This window comes from Grus americana, chromosome 2 (genome assembly GCF_028858705.1).
Source record: "Grus americana isolate bGruAme1 chromosome 2, bGruAme1.mat, whole genome shotgun sequence".
In the NCBI taxonomy this organism is placed as follows: Eukaryota; Metazoa; Chordata; class Aves; order Gruiformes; family Gruidae; genus Grus; species Grus americana.
In genome coordinates this window covers 15,338,413-15,356,088 of record NC_072853.1, presented here as the reverse complement: position 1 = coordinate 15,356,088, position 17,676 = coordinate 15,338,413, and the positions used below count along the sequence as shown (strand labels likewise).

Below are 17,676 nucleotides of genomic sequence, written 5' to 3'. Positions count from 1 at the left end.
TGTGTCCTAAGACACCAAAAACTTCTTTCCTAGATCATATCCATCTATCATTATCTGTCTCCTCTAGACGATATTTACCTACCTGAAAGAATTAAGTAATTACTAATGACTACTTTCCTTATCCTCCAGACTACAGAGAAGATGGATGTGATCCACCAAGACAGACTTTTTTTGCAGCCCAGTGAGGATGGAAACTGTTCTGTTAGTAGCCAAACTAAGAGGAGATATCCTAACCAACCTGTAAAAGTACTCCCAGCGCACCCTGCTCCAGCAAGGGCTGGAAATTAGCAGTGAAAGACGCTTGGTATGGAATGCAGTCTATAAAAATCCCTCCAACTGTCTTCTGCAAGGATCTTGCCTAGCTGAATAGGAAGACTCCCGCATACACCTTTGAAATGCTAACACACCTCAGCAGCATCCAGAAACAGGCAGGTTTTGGCTATCAGCCCCCTTCCAGTGCTCGCTAGAGAGAAATCACAAAGCACAGCAGGACTTAACACTGCTTGGAAGAACATTGCCAGCAGCAAGCTTCCTGTGGATTGCAACTCCTCCCTTCCCAGTGCCCCAAACCATACAGATTAGGGAGGAGGGTGGTAGGGGATGCAGAAGGAAAGCCTTCTGGGTTACAGCATTAATATACCATGCATTACGGGGAGAAAATGATCCAGATTTCTGATAACATGGTAGCATAAGCATCACCTGTATGGCTTAAAAAAGCTGTTTGATTCTTAGCTCATCATTCTTTCAAGAATAATGAATGCTAGTGCTGTTTCAGCAATGCTTTATATTGGGCTCCTTCAGGATACAAAAGGGAGAAAAAATTGGAGAGGCTGCTAGCAATTACATACATGCCCATTACCTTTTTATTGAAAAGAGGTGACTGGTTAAAAGAAACACAGGCGGCCTCAGAAAAGACTTTTCCAAAGTTGCTGATATTGGGAGTGAGGGAAGAGAACTACTTTTTTTTTTTATTTCCTACGGGTAGAAGAAGGAAAGAGTTCATCTCTCTCCTTCACCCCCCATCACAGTCTTGGCTAACCACACACATGGACTGAATCTGTTCCTTAAGGAAGACACAGCTAGAACAAGAGCCTCAGCATGGGGAGAAGGCAGACTGAAGGGCAGGAAGGAAAAACAGCAGAGGTGAGGATAAGTATGTCAGTCACTTTGCAAAGCAAATCTCTCTTTGTCATGAGCCGTCTTCAGGTAGCCAGCTCTACTGTTTTCCTCTGTGCTGCCTCCAACTGTCAGCTACGCAGAGGGTAAGGAGGAAGGAATATTTGCTTGCATGGGTCTGTTATTTCCTGTTACCACAGAGAAAGACATATATCCATCTCTGTGGCAGACAGAGGTGGTGCTCTTGCCTCCTTTTAAATGCCAATACAAACCGTAAGTGCTCCCTTTCAAGATTTGTTAAAAGCAGGTCAACATTTGGTCAATAATAACATATTATCTTCTTAAATCAGCACATTATATAATTTCAGCTAGATAAGACCAGCTGTAAACTCAGGATTGACTGTGCAAAACTAAAGGGGCTGGGGGGCTGACAGCACCCAGGGTTAACGTCCTATAGAACCGAGTCTAAGCAGCTCATACAAGAGAATCACAAATCACCAACTTTACCACAACCCAACTGCTCTGACCCTCTTAGCTGACTCTTCTTAAATCTCCTTCAGGACTTAATGGCATTTGTCTGGAAAAGATTCTACCTACAAAGTAGTTTCTTGCTAAAATACTCGTCCAAGCTCTCCTCATTACCCTGGCATTAGCTAACGCTAGCTCACTCCACCCTCTGCATTCAGACCATTTTCCCACAGCGCTGTTTTGACAATATCGCTACTGTCTCAGCACCTCTTCACTCTACCAAATTAAATCCACCTCATCATTGCCATCAAGACACCAAACGCTACCTCCAAATCACCTGATAGTATCAGCCTAATACCACTAGGTATCAGCAGTATCATTAGATTTTGAAACAGAACCTCTTCCAATATTCTTCTATACAATCTCAATATTCATATATCATCCACGTCTCAGTAATACAATTCTTCATCCAGTTTCAGAGCATTTATTCTCCTTTCCTTGCTGAAAATCCCACCTAACAGTTGATTAATGCCGTCTCTCTTCCCGCTCCCCAACAATTGTCACTTAACTTGGATTGAAAGCTTTCTGTGGTAGGAACTTGTTTTCTTTTGTGGAGGGAGGGTGGATGTTCTGTAGAGCTCCGACTGCACAGCAACAAGCACATGACGAATGGTGCTGGCAGACACAATAACATAGATCCACAGATTACATTTACGAAACAAACTATTATTTAAAACAAAGGTACTGAAATGCTCTTGTACTCCTAGCTCAATGGTAGAGCTGAATCTACAGGAAAATATCCACTTTTCCAGAACTTTAAAGAAAAGACTGCTGAGATCTGCCAAGTTATGAGAGTCAAAAACTCTGAAAAAATAGTAAGTGGAGCACCCAAAATGGAAAAATGACCGCATCTGTCCTAAAAAACTAGGGAAGGAACAAAATTAATGCAATACACAGTGTATTTTTCCACATGCTAGAACACAAACCCAAGTCCTTTCCATGTATACAGAGCAAGAGAATTTGTTGCTCTGCAGAAGCCGATACACACGAGCCGAGCTCTGTGCCCACGCAGATCCCTTACAGCACGTGTATGCAGTTCGAAAGGAAAGCTTGCAGGGCAACGCGAATGCTCCGCTCCCCTCACTACCTCCTTCCCATACACGCCTGCCTCCTGGATGGCAAGCAGCCAAGAGACAGCTTGTCTGAGCACGCTTGATGGTACACAAGTCACCAAGAGCCATAGGAAGTTACTGGCATCTGGGGGCAAGCCTTGCCTTTTACTAGAGGGTACTCTGTGAATCCTGTCTTGAGAAAAGCCTGAAGGCACTCTTCAAAACACAGCCTTGATATATCCAAAGTTTTGCACGGGCAGATGGAAACTCTTTGTCTCTCCATCTGTAGGCTCAGGGCCTAGCAGATCAAATTATGATCAATCGCTACCTCTGTGCACTCTGCTGCCTACCATGTCAAACGTTTCATAACTACTTGTTTCAGTGGGAATATTGCTGGCTGCTTAAAATTTTAAGCAGATCAATTATGGCTACATTAAAGCATATTTGGCAAGTACTTGAGTTACATGCAATAACAATTACTCTATTCTAAAAAGCGATCAAGTAAAAATAGCATCTTCTTACTCATGTGCCCTGTTCTGTGTGCATCACAGTCATATGCTAGCTTTTGCTATTTGGAGACAAAAAGCAGGCACAGGAGATACCCATCCAACCTCTAACAATCCTTAGAAAACTTTCATGTGTCAAATCCTGGCAAACATGCAAACTCTGTTTTATATATTCATGCCACAGACTTAGCTGCGCAATGCTAAGAGGTAAATCCATACAATCCCCCTCCTAGTCCCACCATAAAATGCCATGTCGTTGAAAAAGACAGACAGAAGTTGGAACATTAACAAACTCAGGTTGGACATAGCAGGGACCTTATACAAAGGATCCAAATATCTTTTCAGTCATCTCAAGTCTTCATGAAGGTCATGAAGATTTAACAGGTATTTCCAGAAAAGGAGATCCTACAAGACAGCAGCTCTCACTGGACCTGTTCCTTCCATTTCTGCCCAGGTCTTTGTCAAAAGCAAATCAAATCTCCAACCACATCAAATTTTGCAGTCAGCACTTTCAGTCAGACTCCTATACATTTCCAGATGCTACATTTCAACACCGAGTTAGTCACACAACATCCCTGGGGCTTTTTGCTTGCCATCATTCACAACCCACTTTAACTGGGTTGATCAGAGAGGAGACATTCACATTGAGAACATTGAGATCTCATTCTAGATTGAGATGGCTGCTCACACTGACCAAACAAGCAAGAAGGATCTGCACTGCAAAGCCTTTCTCATTTTTCCAGAAGCTTGTACTTCATTAGTAACTCTAAATATCCCTAGAAAACATGGTATTATTTCAAAGATTATGTCTGACCTGAGCAGTTAGCATCACTTCTACAATACTAAAAAACAAGATTAAAAACAGCTAATAAAGATGACCTTAATTTGTACCATAAAATTTAGGGTTATTTTGACTACTTTATCTGGCAGAAAAATTTTCCACAGTAATCAGTTTCTATAACTCCTATGGATGGTCCATCTGCCTCACCAATCAGTTTCTAGTTTTTAGCAACTGTCTGGCTTTTGCCTATAGGAATTACTTCTCCATACAGCCCTATCTCCAGCTAATGTCAATTGGCACAGTTCCCCCAACCCATCTCTTTGGACCAGCTGAAACTGCAGTCAAAGTTTCACATGAATACAACCTGCCGCTTATGTTGCCACCTAGTAAATACTGCTAGCAACTGCTGAGGAAGTAGCTTCAAGATTTTGCCCACTGTTCCTCGAATCTGCCTACCTAATGGCCACCAAATCAGCAGCATTCACACAGAGCAGAGAAGCCCACCAAATCAGTCAGGACCTTTTCTACTTCAGTACAAATAACATGAACTTATCAGAAACTTCCTCTAAGGCTGAAGTCCCAAAGTACTTAGCTGAAGTAGTATCAGTGTCTAGCTATCTGCTTCTGTTGGGCAGCATCAAAAATCAGCATTAAGCGATTACAAATAGGCTGTGCCAAAAGCCAGGCCAGTGCTGAGCCGTGGGGTGCTTTGTAAACTCCTGCTATTGATGAGCTGTAGCCGTAGGTTTGAGTTCAAGGCTCAGATAGACATAGTCTGCAAGCTGCACATTGCGGTACCTTCAGGTCCCTCCAGAGAGTCGCTTGCCTTTCTAGCCTCTCTTGTTTTAGTTGCCCAAAACTAAAGTGAAACACAGAAAGAGTAAAAACATGAGACAATCTACTACATTCTATATATACCTCTTACACACACCTCAGCTATAAGAGGTAGCTGATGGTAGAGTCTCGTACAGCATCAGAAATATATCAAGAAACCAGAATTATTAACTTAGCAGTTTCATCTGGAATCAAAATAAACTCATAATTTGGTTGAAGGCAATGCAAATCTTGAGTGTATAGAGAGAAGAAAGACTCCTTAATTGTCTACAAAACAGAAACACTAAGTTCAGAATAAGAAATCCTCTTCTTGTATGGGTTAAGTTTGCCTTTTAAGACCCTCATCCCACAAGGATATGTCTGTACTCAGCTAAGAAATTTACTTGTGCATTTTTGACAGTTTTCCTCCTGGAAACTACTTATTTTATGTATGGCAATATCCACTTGCCATCTCTTATCTCATAGACTTTCACAAATGCTATAAACATAAAAGAGAGTTTCTGTTTCCACCTGCTCTTGAGGAGACAGGCTGCATATTATCACTATGCACGATAGACCTTGGAGACTCAGCAAGTTCTGCCTTTGTAACAGCAACGGGATTTCATGATAAAAAGCAGGCACAATGACTGGACAGCCAAATTATTTCTGAAGCATTTTCTCATTCCATTTTAATAAATGTACAGTTGGTACAAGAAGCTCTTGAATTCACACTAGCAACACAGAAGCTCATTGAAAAATGGACCAATTCAGTAAATAAGTAAGGCAAGTCTACCACAAATCCTGTACAGTTATAGAGGAAGAGAATACTGGTGAAGGGGACTAGTGAGCTATGCAATTAGCTCAAAGCAAAATGGATCTTAGTGAACAAAGTAATAAAGGTCAGTCAGTAACATGCATCACATGTATACAGGCACATAATTTAAGCAATGATTACAGTACAAAACAGTTGATAATTTGTTTTGCAAACTAATTTCATCCTCTGTTAATAAGAAGGCTTCTGCAAGCATTTACAAAGCTTCTCCTGAGAAGTGAAGCAACTCCTCTGGATTTCAAGTTTGTGAGAGGCACCCTACAGGAGATAAGCATAACTATGAAAAATCAATGGGTAGATAGAGAGGAAGAGACCTAAAATAACACGTTCTCTGAAGGAACAGTATCCACCATACCTTGCAATTGTCAGTCACCAACTGAGTTAGACAGACTCCAGACAATGTACCACTGTTGCCCTCTGAGGATTTCAGAGTGAATATGGAGAGGAAGTAGAGAGAAAAGATAAAGAACACACCTGGGTAAGAAACAAGTCTTCATTAGCTCCACTACTGCTGGAGGTAACTTGCCTTGCAATCACTGCTTAGGAGAATAGCTAGTCACACTCCACCACAAATTATATTTCTAAGAATGCCTCCTCTCAAGTCCTAATAGCACTACTATTCAATTCCATCATCAGCCAGCATCACATCAGAAACCTTTTCTAAACACTAGTGAGCCTATCCAGCATGCAACGAATGGTTCAGACAGACACAGGTTAAGTCTTTATTACAGCATCAGAGGTGAGCTGTCCCAGACACGCATCACACATCTCTGCCTTTGCCCTACTCATGAAAGCCGGTGTCTGCTGAACATGTGGCACACAAATGGCTGCAGTTCAGCTGTGGAACCAGGCTTTATTTCTTGTCCCATGAATGATGCACAAAGTCATCAAAATGCAAAGGAAAATATATTTATTCATTCTTACTAGCATAACTAGTCTGCAATCTGACAGCTGACTTCTGTCTTCAGTCCTGGCTTTCTCTCAACTGCCTAAAAGTTACCTCCTTTATCATTGTTCAAAGCTACCCCTTCCCTTGGACATTTAACCGAAGAGCCTGGAAATGCCTTCTTTCCTTGGCCCAGTAAAATTCTTCACCTCCTACTACTTCCTCATACCACTGTATCCTACTCATCCTAGTACCCTAGCTGATTTGTGTAGCAACAAACCATTAGCCGAGAGCATGCAATTATTTTGCTAGAGGAAAATCCAGGAGAAAGCTTCTATTTACACACATTACAATTCTTCTTTCTTTATGTTTCTGAAACAGCATTATTAAAAGTCTCTTTGTTGCTCTTACTATGTTATTTGCAGAGAAGCAAATCAACTCAACTAAAATCCCTTCTGGGGGAAGAAAAGAAGAAAGAAAAGGCCAGAAAAACAAGGCAGGGGAGAGCAAATGATTTGGGGAACGAAGAGAAGTAATGACCTGAATGTTCAGCTGAAGAGCATGAGCTAGCAAGGTTCGATGTTATATAGACACAGACAGGACTGCACTACAGGCAGGCTACAATCCACACCAAATGTCTTCCTCATGCCCTTTAGTTCAGTCACATACTCCTTGAGAGCAGATTAGATCCTGTAATTGAATGCAGAGTTCACTTCAACCCAAGTTCAGTCCGCCTGCCCATGTGCTTGCTTCATCCAGGAGCAGCACATATTAAGGTGAATTCTAGCCACTCCAAGTAATGAACCTGCTCTTTAATGCCAAGTTTAGCTCACAGTGCACAGAGAACATGTAGCTACTGACAGCAACTCTCATCATTCTCTTTGTAGTCCTTCTGCCACAGGACGTTTCTGGAGAAAGAGGACTCTCTGCAAAGGTGAGGGAACATACAACCTACCCAAGGCAGAAGCAACTAAGGATGAGATCTGTAGATCTAATCTGCTTCAGGCTATCCTGAAGGTCTCCTTCAGACAACATTTCACCTCATTTATGCAGGCCAGTACAGCAGTTTCCAACCCTACGTGCTGTGGGGAACTGGTACGTTCCAGGGTGGCATTTCTACAGTTGCAGCCTAATGCAAGGCTCCTCCTTCCCCCCAACCCTATTGACCTGACACAGCACACAGTTCCTCTTTCAGAGCAGTATCAGTTCTCATATACTGGGAAAAAAAGAGCTATGTAATTTATACAGATTCACAGATTGGTAGGGGTTGGAAGGGACCTCTGGAGATCATCTAGTCCAACCCCCCTGCTAGAGCAGGATCACCTACAGCAGATTGCACAGGATCACGTCCAGGTGGATTTTGAATATCTCCAGAGAAGGAGACTCCACAACCTCTCTGGGCAGCCTGTTCCAGTGCTCGGTCACCCTCCGAGTGAAGAAGTTTTTCCTCATGTTCAGATGGAACTTCCTGTGTTCCAGTTTGTGCCCGTTGCCCCTTGTCCTGTCACTGGGCACCACGGAGAAGAGTCTGGCCCCTTCCTCTAGACATCCACCCTTTAGATATTTATAAGCATTGATGAGATCCCCTCTCAGCCTTCTCTTCTCCAGGCTAAACAGACCCAGCTCTCTCAGCCTTTCCTCATACGAGAGATGTTCCAGTCCCCTCATCATCCTTGTAGCCCTCCGCTGGACTCTCCCCAGTAGTTCCCTGTCTTTGTTGAACTGGGGAGCCCAGAACGGGACACAGAACTCCAGATGTGGCCTCACCAGGGCAGAGTAGAGGGGGAGGATAACCTCCCTCAACCTGCTGGCCATGCTTTTCTTGATGCACCCCAGGATACCATTGGCTGCCGTGGCCACAAGGGCACATTGCTGGCTCGTGGATAACTTGTTGTCCACCAGGACTCTCAGGTCCTTGTCCGTAGTGCTGCTTCCCAGCAGGTCAGCCCCTAACCTGTACTGATGCCTTGGGGTTGTTCTTCCCTAGGTGCAGGACCCTACACTTGCCCTTATTGAATTTCATATGGTTCCTCTTTGCCGAATTCTCTAGTCTCTCAAGATCTTGCTGAATGGCAGCACAGCCTTCTGGTGTGTCAGCCACTTCACCCAGTTTTGTATCATCAGCAAATTTGCTGAGGGTACACTCTGTCCTCTCATCCAGGTCATTGATGAATATATTGAATAGGACCGGACCAAGCACTGACCCTTGGGGCACACAACTAGATACAGGTCTCCAAGTAGACTCTGCGTCGCTTATCACAACCCTCTGGGTTCTGCCATTCAGCCAGTTCTCTACCCACCTCACTGTCCACTCATCCAACCCACGCTTCCTAAGCTTGCTAACAAAGATGTTATGAGAGACAGTGTCAAAAGCCTTGCAGAAGTCAAGGCAGACAACATCCACTGGTCTCCCTTCATGCACCCAGCTGGTCATGCCATCATAGAAGGCTATCAGATTGGTCAGGCATGATTTCTCCATGATACATCATGACGCTGTCTTTTAATGTTTTTATAGTTCAGTGCCCAATTGCCCATCTCCCCCCAGGTTTCTGGGTTGTCCTGGACAAATTCTCCTCTCAGTTAATTGATGCAAATCAAGTTCTTGTGGTGAGTGGAGTTGTTCCAGATGCACACAAGATGAGCTAGACTTTGTCATAAAAATCATCAGGCTGAATCAGACAAAGTCTATCCCTTTATGCCACTGCTAAAGAAAATGGTGAGAGAGCAGGGCATACATGAATTGATCCTTCCTTGGCAGGTTAGGAATGACCCAAGGTTGAAAGCTGTACCTGGAGAACTGGGTGTTACGTGAAAAACTATTTCCTTTTTTTTATTTTAAGCACAGAACCCTACAGCTTCATTGTTCTGCCTTGTGACCAAGTTCCTTTTTCACCTTCTCCAAACCATTCATCAATGTCTAAGGATTCTGTCCATGGTCATCTCTTTTCCAAGCTAAAGAATCAGAGCCTTTATAACCTGCTCTCAGAGAACACACCATGTCTCTGACCAGCCAACTGCCCTTTCCTGTATTCTTTCCAGTCCTGTCCCTTTTTTGGGGCGTGAAAAGCAAAATGGCAGGGAGCATTCAAAATGCAAGAGCAGTAAGCAATAATGTAGAATCAAAGATCTTTCTTGCCTTGTTCTGAGCTCTTCCTCATAGTTCCTGAAATCCTATTTGCTATTTTGACCACCACCAACCAGACAGTTTCAGAAGACTTCAAAATTACTCCATTTTCTACACCTTTGCCTTTGGCACCTTCCAGAACTACTCCCTCCACATTCTCTGCATGCTTTGAACAAATAATTGAGGGCTGAGTTGTTCAACTGTTAATCTGCAAGGATAAATACCTGTATCCATTCGAAGGCAACAGCTTTCATGAAAAATGACCCACAATAGGATTGCTCAGTCACAACCTCTGAGTATCTCTTGTGCACAGAAAGAGGAGTCCTTGCCTCAGAGATCATACAGTTTGGACAAAAAGAGAGACACCAGAGAGATATGACAGGGCACAAGAGGGTAAAGCTGACAGGACAGCAGGGAAGGTTGGCACCAGAATCAGAAACAGTATCCCTAACAAACCCAGAAACTTAATACTCAGTGCACTGAGCAGTAGCCCTCCAACAGCTCTACTACCTCAGCAAACTAGCTGTAGCACCTTCAGAGTCCAATGGACAAAACAAAAACTTACGGTGCTATCCAGATACCGAGGGCTGCATTCACTAGCAAGCCTGCACAGATGATGTTTTGGACAGAAACCTCTCCAGGGTTATCAGCTGAACAACCTGCACCACTCTGCAACTCGGACACTAGCTGGCTACAGTGCCTTACTCGGAGCTTCTCACGGCTGCTCTCCTGCCATAACCCTCATGACACTGGGAAGCATAAGAGACTGGCTCCAAACATCTTGCCCTGTCCTCATACACTGAGCTGTAAACAAGAGGAACAAAGCTACACAACCTCCTTGGATGTTACCTGCCACACTTGGACATCTCAGGAAAAAAAAACAAAACAAACAAAACAAAAAAACCCCAACCACCTCTCAAGAAGAATTCTATTTTATTGTGTAATTTCCATTTAAGCATTAAACATGGGATCTTACAACATCACTACAGACTCTGTCAGTACTTTCTGGTATGTTGGGAAATGCATCTAATGTCTAACTTGTACTTTGCTCACTTGCCTTCTCTTCTTGGTGGAGAAAGCACATGAATATTCAAAGCACCATTCCTTCCCTTTGCCCATGCATCACCACCAACTGACAAGTTTTATCCTTATGATGGGATTTGATTGCATTGAAACAACCAATTTATATTAATCAATGTCCTCCTTGAGCTTCTGAGTCTTCCACATATTTTAAAGGGTAAGGCCAAACACTCACGGAATTGTATCTAAACTGGTTGACCTGGAAGCACTCCTGAGCTTCCAGGTACACTCTTATCCTGCAACCAAGTTTCATCCAAGGGAAATGCAGTGACACACCAAGTCTATACTGTACCTTGATTCCTGCCTAATATGGGTTCATTTCTAAAAGCAGGGAGAGGAAAACAACCACATAACCTGCAATCATATCCACTCAGTCTGAATACACCCAAAGAGACTTAAGTGCAGTGACATTCTTCGTTGCCACAGCTTCATTTTGGGGTCTCCAGTTCCCACAGTGGAATGCACCTTCTGAACTTTAGCTCACAGTCTCCCTATATGATGACTGAGGAGCATAGCGTACCTGTTCAAAATGAGGACTTACAGTCCAAGACAGACTCCTGGCCTTAGCTGAATTATTCCTTTGGGGAGGGATCATTGATCTTGCTAAAGGCAGATGCAATGAACTGTGATGGAGCTGACTTTTTCAAATGTAGCAACCTAGATAGGAAAGTTCTAAGCAGTGGTTCAAAGCAGAGGAGCACACGCTGCCACCAAGCTGTATGCACACTGTGGGGGTGGGAGGGTGATGGTGGTGTGTCAAGAAGGGAAGCCCCAACTTCTGAACTTGTGCTGTTGCTAAGCAAGAAAGGATGGTACAGATGTTACAGCCGAACAAGAAGGCTGCCACGTGAACGTGGATGGGAGAAGACCTATGTTCCAGTGTGGAATCCCACAATTGTGGATGGATTTTTGCAATAAATGGTCACTAAACGACATACAGAACTGGAACCAAAACCAAAGGCTGGAGCTGAGGTCTTACTCCCCTCTGTCCTGTGTGCATCTCCACCACTGGTCTTATCCATCTCCTCTGCAATGACCTGATGTGATAGTTTCAACTGGAGAGGTAGATGCGTATCTCAGCCTTGCTTCCAACTGGCAGCTCTGCCCTCAAGTCCCTCAAGCTACGGAGTGGTTGGAAACTCTTGAAGAAAACAAGAGCACTGATGGAAGCACATGCAATTTTTGAATGACATGGTTTGTTACTTCTTTGCTCCACAGGCAATTAAGTGTGCTGAAAACCCATCTATTAGATCGCATTCCCTGGAAACTTAGATGTGGAGACATCTAGTCTGAGCCTAGAGTGGGTGTAGGAATAAGACAAAGTTGAATAACTGAATACCTGTCAAAAGAGTTGTACTTTTGGGCACACCCTGGAACAGCATGATAGGTACCTACACTGAAACCTGCTTCAAAGCTGTCTTTCGGATAGTCCTGAACTCATCACTTTAACATTCCTGGTCCAGTTCGCATAGCACATCTATGAGCTCACTGTATCTCAAGTCTCTGAGGAAACACATGGCAGTATTCAATATCCATTGAAGTTGGCTAGGCACTGAAGGCTTTCCACCCAGGTATAACATGTTGCTGAAATTCAGAGGATCACTTTGATAGAAGTTGGTTACAAGCTGCAAGTAACTTCAGTCTTGCAACAGTTAAGATTCCACACTCCAGAATGCCCTAACCTCCTTTGAGTCTCTAGTCTCCTTGAGGATTATCAACGGGTAAGGCCAGAGTCACTATCACTTTATGGCAGCAAGACTCCACTTCTTAGTAAAAAAAAAAAAAAAAAAAAAAAAAATTCTCCTGTAGGTAGATCCAGGGTCTCAAAAGCATGAGTCCGCTACAGAAGAGCCATAGGACAGTAGAAGTTTACATAAACTTTCAGGAGGAGACCAGCAACAAACATAAGTATGCACTTTCCAAAGCCTATACACAGCAGGAAAGACGTTAGACCAAACTTCATTAAACACTTACTATGAAAGAATTCCATGATATAATTAGCGCATTTTTGCTCAGGAATCTCAAAAACACCACAGGTCAGAGCTGCAGGGGATCCAACAGAACTGTGTGGGATTACCTCCATGCTTACACTATCTGCTGGGTGCTGTCAGTCTCTCACTTTCTTGTGCAATAAACACTGAGGGGGAAGAAAACACTATTTCCCTCTTCCCCTTTACCTCTGCTGCACAAGAGCAAAAAGAAAAAAAAATTTGAGAATACTGTTGCAGAGATCAAAAGCCTTTTTCTCCTGGCTCTGACCTAGTTCTTTCATTCTTACTAGAGGGAAAAAAAACACTTAAAGGAACATTGTCAAAACTGTTAGGTCTAAAAATAGACTTACCTTGGCAGTGCTCCCATCTAGACGGGCTCATACTAAGGAGTGCAAACTCACTTTCCCATACACATACCGGTCCTTTCACTGGTCAAGAAGCACTGGTACTATACAGCCCAAAGGACCTCCCAGTCCACATAATCTCTTTTGGGACACTCAGGTGTGTATTGTATATAACTGGCAAGGAAGAGTAGTATCCTCCAAATTCCTATTTCATATTTGCAAATCCATTGCTGTCAGCTATCCCAGTAAAAAATTTGGGATATTTTCCTTAAGTAAACTGCTGGACATTTGTTGCTATAACTAAACTCCAGCACTCCATGCTAAGAAAGCATTAAAATAATCAACTTTGAGGAAGATTTCAATAATTTGTTAGATAAAATGAAATCAGAATTTTTCAAAGATTCTGCACAAACTAGAAGTTAAAGTATTTTCACTTTAGCCATGCAGAGCATTTCTGAAAGGAGAAACAAAGAGTCTCTGCCTTCGTGGCAGAGGCTGACAAACGAGCGGTTTCCACAGAACAATAGCCGTGGTGGAGCTGGTGGGACAGCGGATGTTGGCTCCGGCCAGGAACTCCCATGCTCCAGGATCCGTGGTTCCCTTGCGCCCCAGGGACCTCTCCACTCCCTGCCAGTTGCATCCCAGAGTCAGCCTCTTGCAAGTTCGCACAAGAAGCCAGTTAGCCCAGCCGTTCAGCAGCCTTGCTACACTCTATAAAACAACCTGAAGACCCAGGAAGCCCACCCTAGCCAAACTCCCAGCCAACTACCGCAGAGACTGGAAGGCCAGACAACCTCAGCTTAAACCAGGTTTTCAGGGATTTCCTTATTTCCAAGCTTCCAGAGCTGAGGTACAGCTGGTTATGCTCTCGAGATCAAGCAGCAAACCAGGAAAATATTTTTCAAGTGAAAACAAACAAATCAAACAACTAGGAGGAAAAAAAAAGCTCTGTGTTTCCTGAGTCCAAGACATTTTGAGTTCAGCAAATTGGCATTTTTCTACAAAACTATCAATTTAGAAGATTCCATGGCAACTTTACTTTTGACTAGAGTATGATCCTTACGCGGTGGTGATCAGAGCCATGAGGGACAAGTAACCTCTCAGCTTCTCAAAGAGAAGTTGTATTGCCACGTTAACTGCCAAAAGTTACAGTTTGTGAAAAGAACACAGCTCACACCCAGGGCTGCAATACAGCAATGGATGCATTAAGATAAACATATGCTTCTAAGCACAGTCACACAAAGAAACATAGTACCAACAAAAAACGATGGGTAAGAAAAGGCCTTAATTATGTATGCACTATGTTCATGCAAAGTAGTCACAGCCACAAGGCTACTTGTGCTGAAGTAGTAAGTAGTCATCTTATGGTGCTAGTGTGAGGGTATTAGAATTATGCTAAGGCAAGAAAGTTGAGGGAGAAAAACCCAAAATGGGGAGAAAGCAGAACACACAGATAAGAAAGCCTGTTCTGAGAGACCACAGCAGGGATACATCCTGTGGGAAGGAAATGGGAAGAAGGAGTTAAAAAAATCCCATCTCAGGAGAAGGGAAAGGCACTGCTTCCCAAAGCTTTAGCAGAGCTTTCCTTCATTAATATTTACAAAGCTTTTAGAGATTCTCAGATGGAAGGCACTGCAGATATGACAGGAATTATTACAGACCTGAAAAGATCTAGCAGACAGACTGAGAAGGACTTGTAAGTGAATAAAGGAGGATGACATTAGAGAGCACACTGAAATAGGGGTTGCTGCTGGCATATGAACCATCTGGTGCATGGCAGTCCATTTCATTTATTTACTTACCCACTACCGGGCACGCATGCCCAGTTCATGCTGCTAAGTTTTTGCCACAGAAGCAGCAATGCTTTTATTCAGGACCACTACCTTCCTTCTTTGTATCATTACAGTCTTCAAAACTGCCATTCAGTGAAGCAGCCCATACATAAGAAAACTGACTCACGGAGAGCCTTATGGCTTAGGATGGACAACTTTGGATGTACACAGACACCTTTTGAGACATAGTGGTTTTGTTTACCTTTATTTGAGTTTGCCTAGGAAACTGATTTTCAGGGACGTTAAGCTGCCCACTGCCTTCAGTAAGCTCAAGTTTTTGCTGGACTATCATTTGCAGTGGTCACTTGTGTACTCAGCAAAAGACAGCTTCAGCATGATTTTCAGCAATAAAGCAAGTGGTCTCTGATGGAACTGTAGATCTCAGCGTATCTGAGAAACAAAGCTCAAGGCGGTCTCAAGATGAGCACCCAAAAAAACCCAACATACCCCAAATTCAACATAGAAGAGGGGTCAGATGGCTGGTTTTCAGTGTGGACTTCTGAAACTTTCCCAAGGGCACAGAAGAAAGCACGATGGGACACAAACTACAGGATTCTCAATGCCTCTCTCTAAAGCACTAGAAAACAGAGTGAATTTGGGAAGCAGACAGCAGGAAAGTGGATTTGCCTTTTCCCATACACCTAGTCACATCTCCCCTCCAACTTCCCAAAAGCCCCATGGAAAGGGAACACGCAGCCAACGTCAGACTGCTGCAGGAGCCCAGCATCTATTGGAAGACCTCAGCAAAACGTTCACCGTTCCAGCTCCTGGTAGGCATCACCTCAATTACCGGGTACTTCCCCAGGCGCCGGGCACCTCACGCACACCTCACAGTCCCCGGCTGCCCGGGAGCTGGGCACCTCGATCCTGGGCTTCTGCATCTCCTGGGGGGGAAGGAGGGGCCGAGCAAACCCCGGCGCCCACAGCTCTGCGCCCACGCGGGAGCACGGCCGGGGCTGCCTAAGCTTCGTGGCTATCACGGCCTCGGGGCACTTCGGGGACGGCGGCGCCTCGGCTCCTGCGAGAGAGCAGCGGCGGGGCGGGGAAGACGCCCGGCGAGCTGAGCGGGGCCGCCGGGGCCACTTCGGAGGGAGGCGGCGCAGGTCTGCCGCCCCTGCCGGGAGAGGCGGCACCTCCGGGCCCGCCGGGAAGTTGCCGGACTGAAGCTTTCGGCTGCCGCAAGCTGCGCGGGCAGCCCGCGCTGCCGCCCCCGGCCCCCACGGGCGGGCACCCCTCCCGCGGGCCGCCACGGCCCGACCCCACGCCACCTGGCCCGGGGGCAGGCGCGGCGCTGGGGGCGGCCGGGCCGAGAGGGGCGGGAGGGAGGCGGCCAGGCGCCCCGCGGGCGAGGCCGGTGCAGCGGGCGGCAGAGCGGCCCCGCCGCCGCCTCCGGCCCCTCCGGCGGCCACAAGCCGCCCGCACCCTCCCGCCGGGCCCGGCCGGGCCGGGCTGGCCCCGCCGCGGCGCAGGTGAGTGCCCGGGGGAGGAGACAGGGGAGGGACCCTGGGGGCGGCGGGCAGGGGACGCAGAGCCCTTACCTTCCACCGCCATCCTCCCGGCCTCGCATAGTGCGCCGGCCGCCGACCCGGCCCCGGCGGCGCTGCCCCGGCCGCCCCCCCGCCCGCGCGCGGGCTCCGCTCATCTGCAGCCGCGGCGATCAACCTGCAGCGCTCCCGCTGACAGGCGGGCGGAGCCGTGCGCCCGCCCCGCGGCACCCTGGGAAATGTAGTCCCAGAGGCCCGGCCGGCCGCCCCCAGGCCCGCCGTCCCCTGGGGGCTTCTGAGCGCCTGGCCGGGGCACCGGCTTCCCCTACCGTCGGAGGGGCCCCCGCAGGCCTCTGTGGTGGTCTTGGCGTCGGACGCCTCCGCATTCACCTGCCGAGCCGGGAGAGCAGCACGGGGGCAGGCAGCAGATGGTGGCATCGACTGGGCTGTGAGGGGCTGGAGGGATGGTGACCACCACCCGGTGCGGGAAGAAGGGGCTGAGCAGGTACCCTGCCAGGAGAAAACGTCGTTTCGCAGGTGCGCTGGGATACTTCTGTTGTGGTATTTCAGTCACTGTGACTTCCAGCCTGACGGCTCCAAGAGACTGGGGTGTCACCCTGTCCTGTCCCATCCCAATCCCAATCCCAATCCCGATCCCAGCCCACTGGTCTCCCTAGCAGGGCTGGAGGAGGTTTGCCGCAGAGAAGGAGAAAGGCACACAAAGAGCATCAGGAACTTCCCATCAGCACCTCACCTTGCAGCGGGGCCCTCGGTCTTCCTTCGTTCACCATCTTTATCTTGTCTGACAGGTTGTCCAAAAAATGCAGAAAACAAAGGAGATTAGGGACGCAGTAATGGAACCTTGACTTCACGTCCTCACCAATCTTATGCCAAACAACCTGGCACCCTCAAGATCTGTCCTGAAATGTTTCCTGCATGAAAAGCAACTGTGGGTTTGTACCCTTTTCAGTTTCATTTTGAGACATCAAAAAGGTTTTGAAGATTTTTCTCCTTCAAAAATACCCATTTTTTTTGCTTTAAATGTATCAACAAATACTAACCTGCCCAGAAAGAATCTATGAGTTCCTTCACTCACCGATGTTATGTCATAACTAAAATCGAGAGGACAACAGCAGACGGACCAAGTATACAAGGACAAATACAGACAGGGCATGAAAACATTTTCACATGTTCTTTTTGTTTGTTAGCAGCAGTTATTGTGGCTAATAAGTATTATTCATGACAGGTTATTTTTGCAAAACAGCCTCCATGAGTTCAAATTAAAGTGCAAGAATATAAAATGTGCA

General features: G+C 45.8%; 1 protein-coding gene across 5 annotated transcripts in view; it reads right to left on the bottom strand.

The window, feature by feature from the left end:
- Positions 1 to 16,562, bottom strand: part of SAMD12 (sterile alpha motif domain containing 12) — a 178,174-nt gene extending 161,612 nt beyond the window's left edge. For all 5 annotated transcript variants that reach the window (XM_054816349.1, XM_054816346.1, XM_054816347.1 and 2 more), the window contains exon 1: positions 16,424 to 16,562. In XM_054816349.1, the coding sequence (XP_054672324.1) occupies positions 16,424 to 16,436 (13 nt within the window). In that variant the 5' untranslated portion in view covers positions 16,437 to 16,562. The remainder of the gene's footprint in view (positions 1 to 16,423) is intronic.
- Positions 16,563 to 17,676: the final 1,114 nt, after the last annotated feature.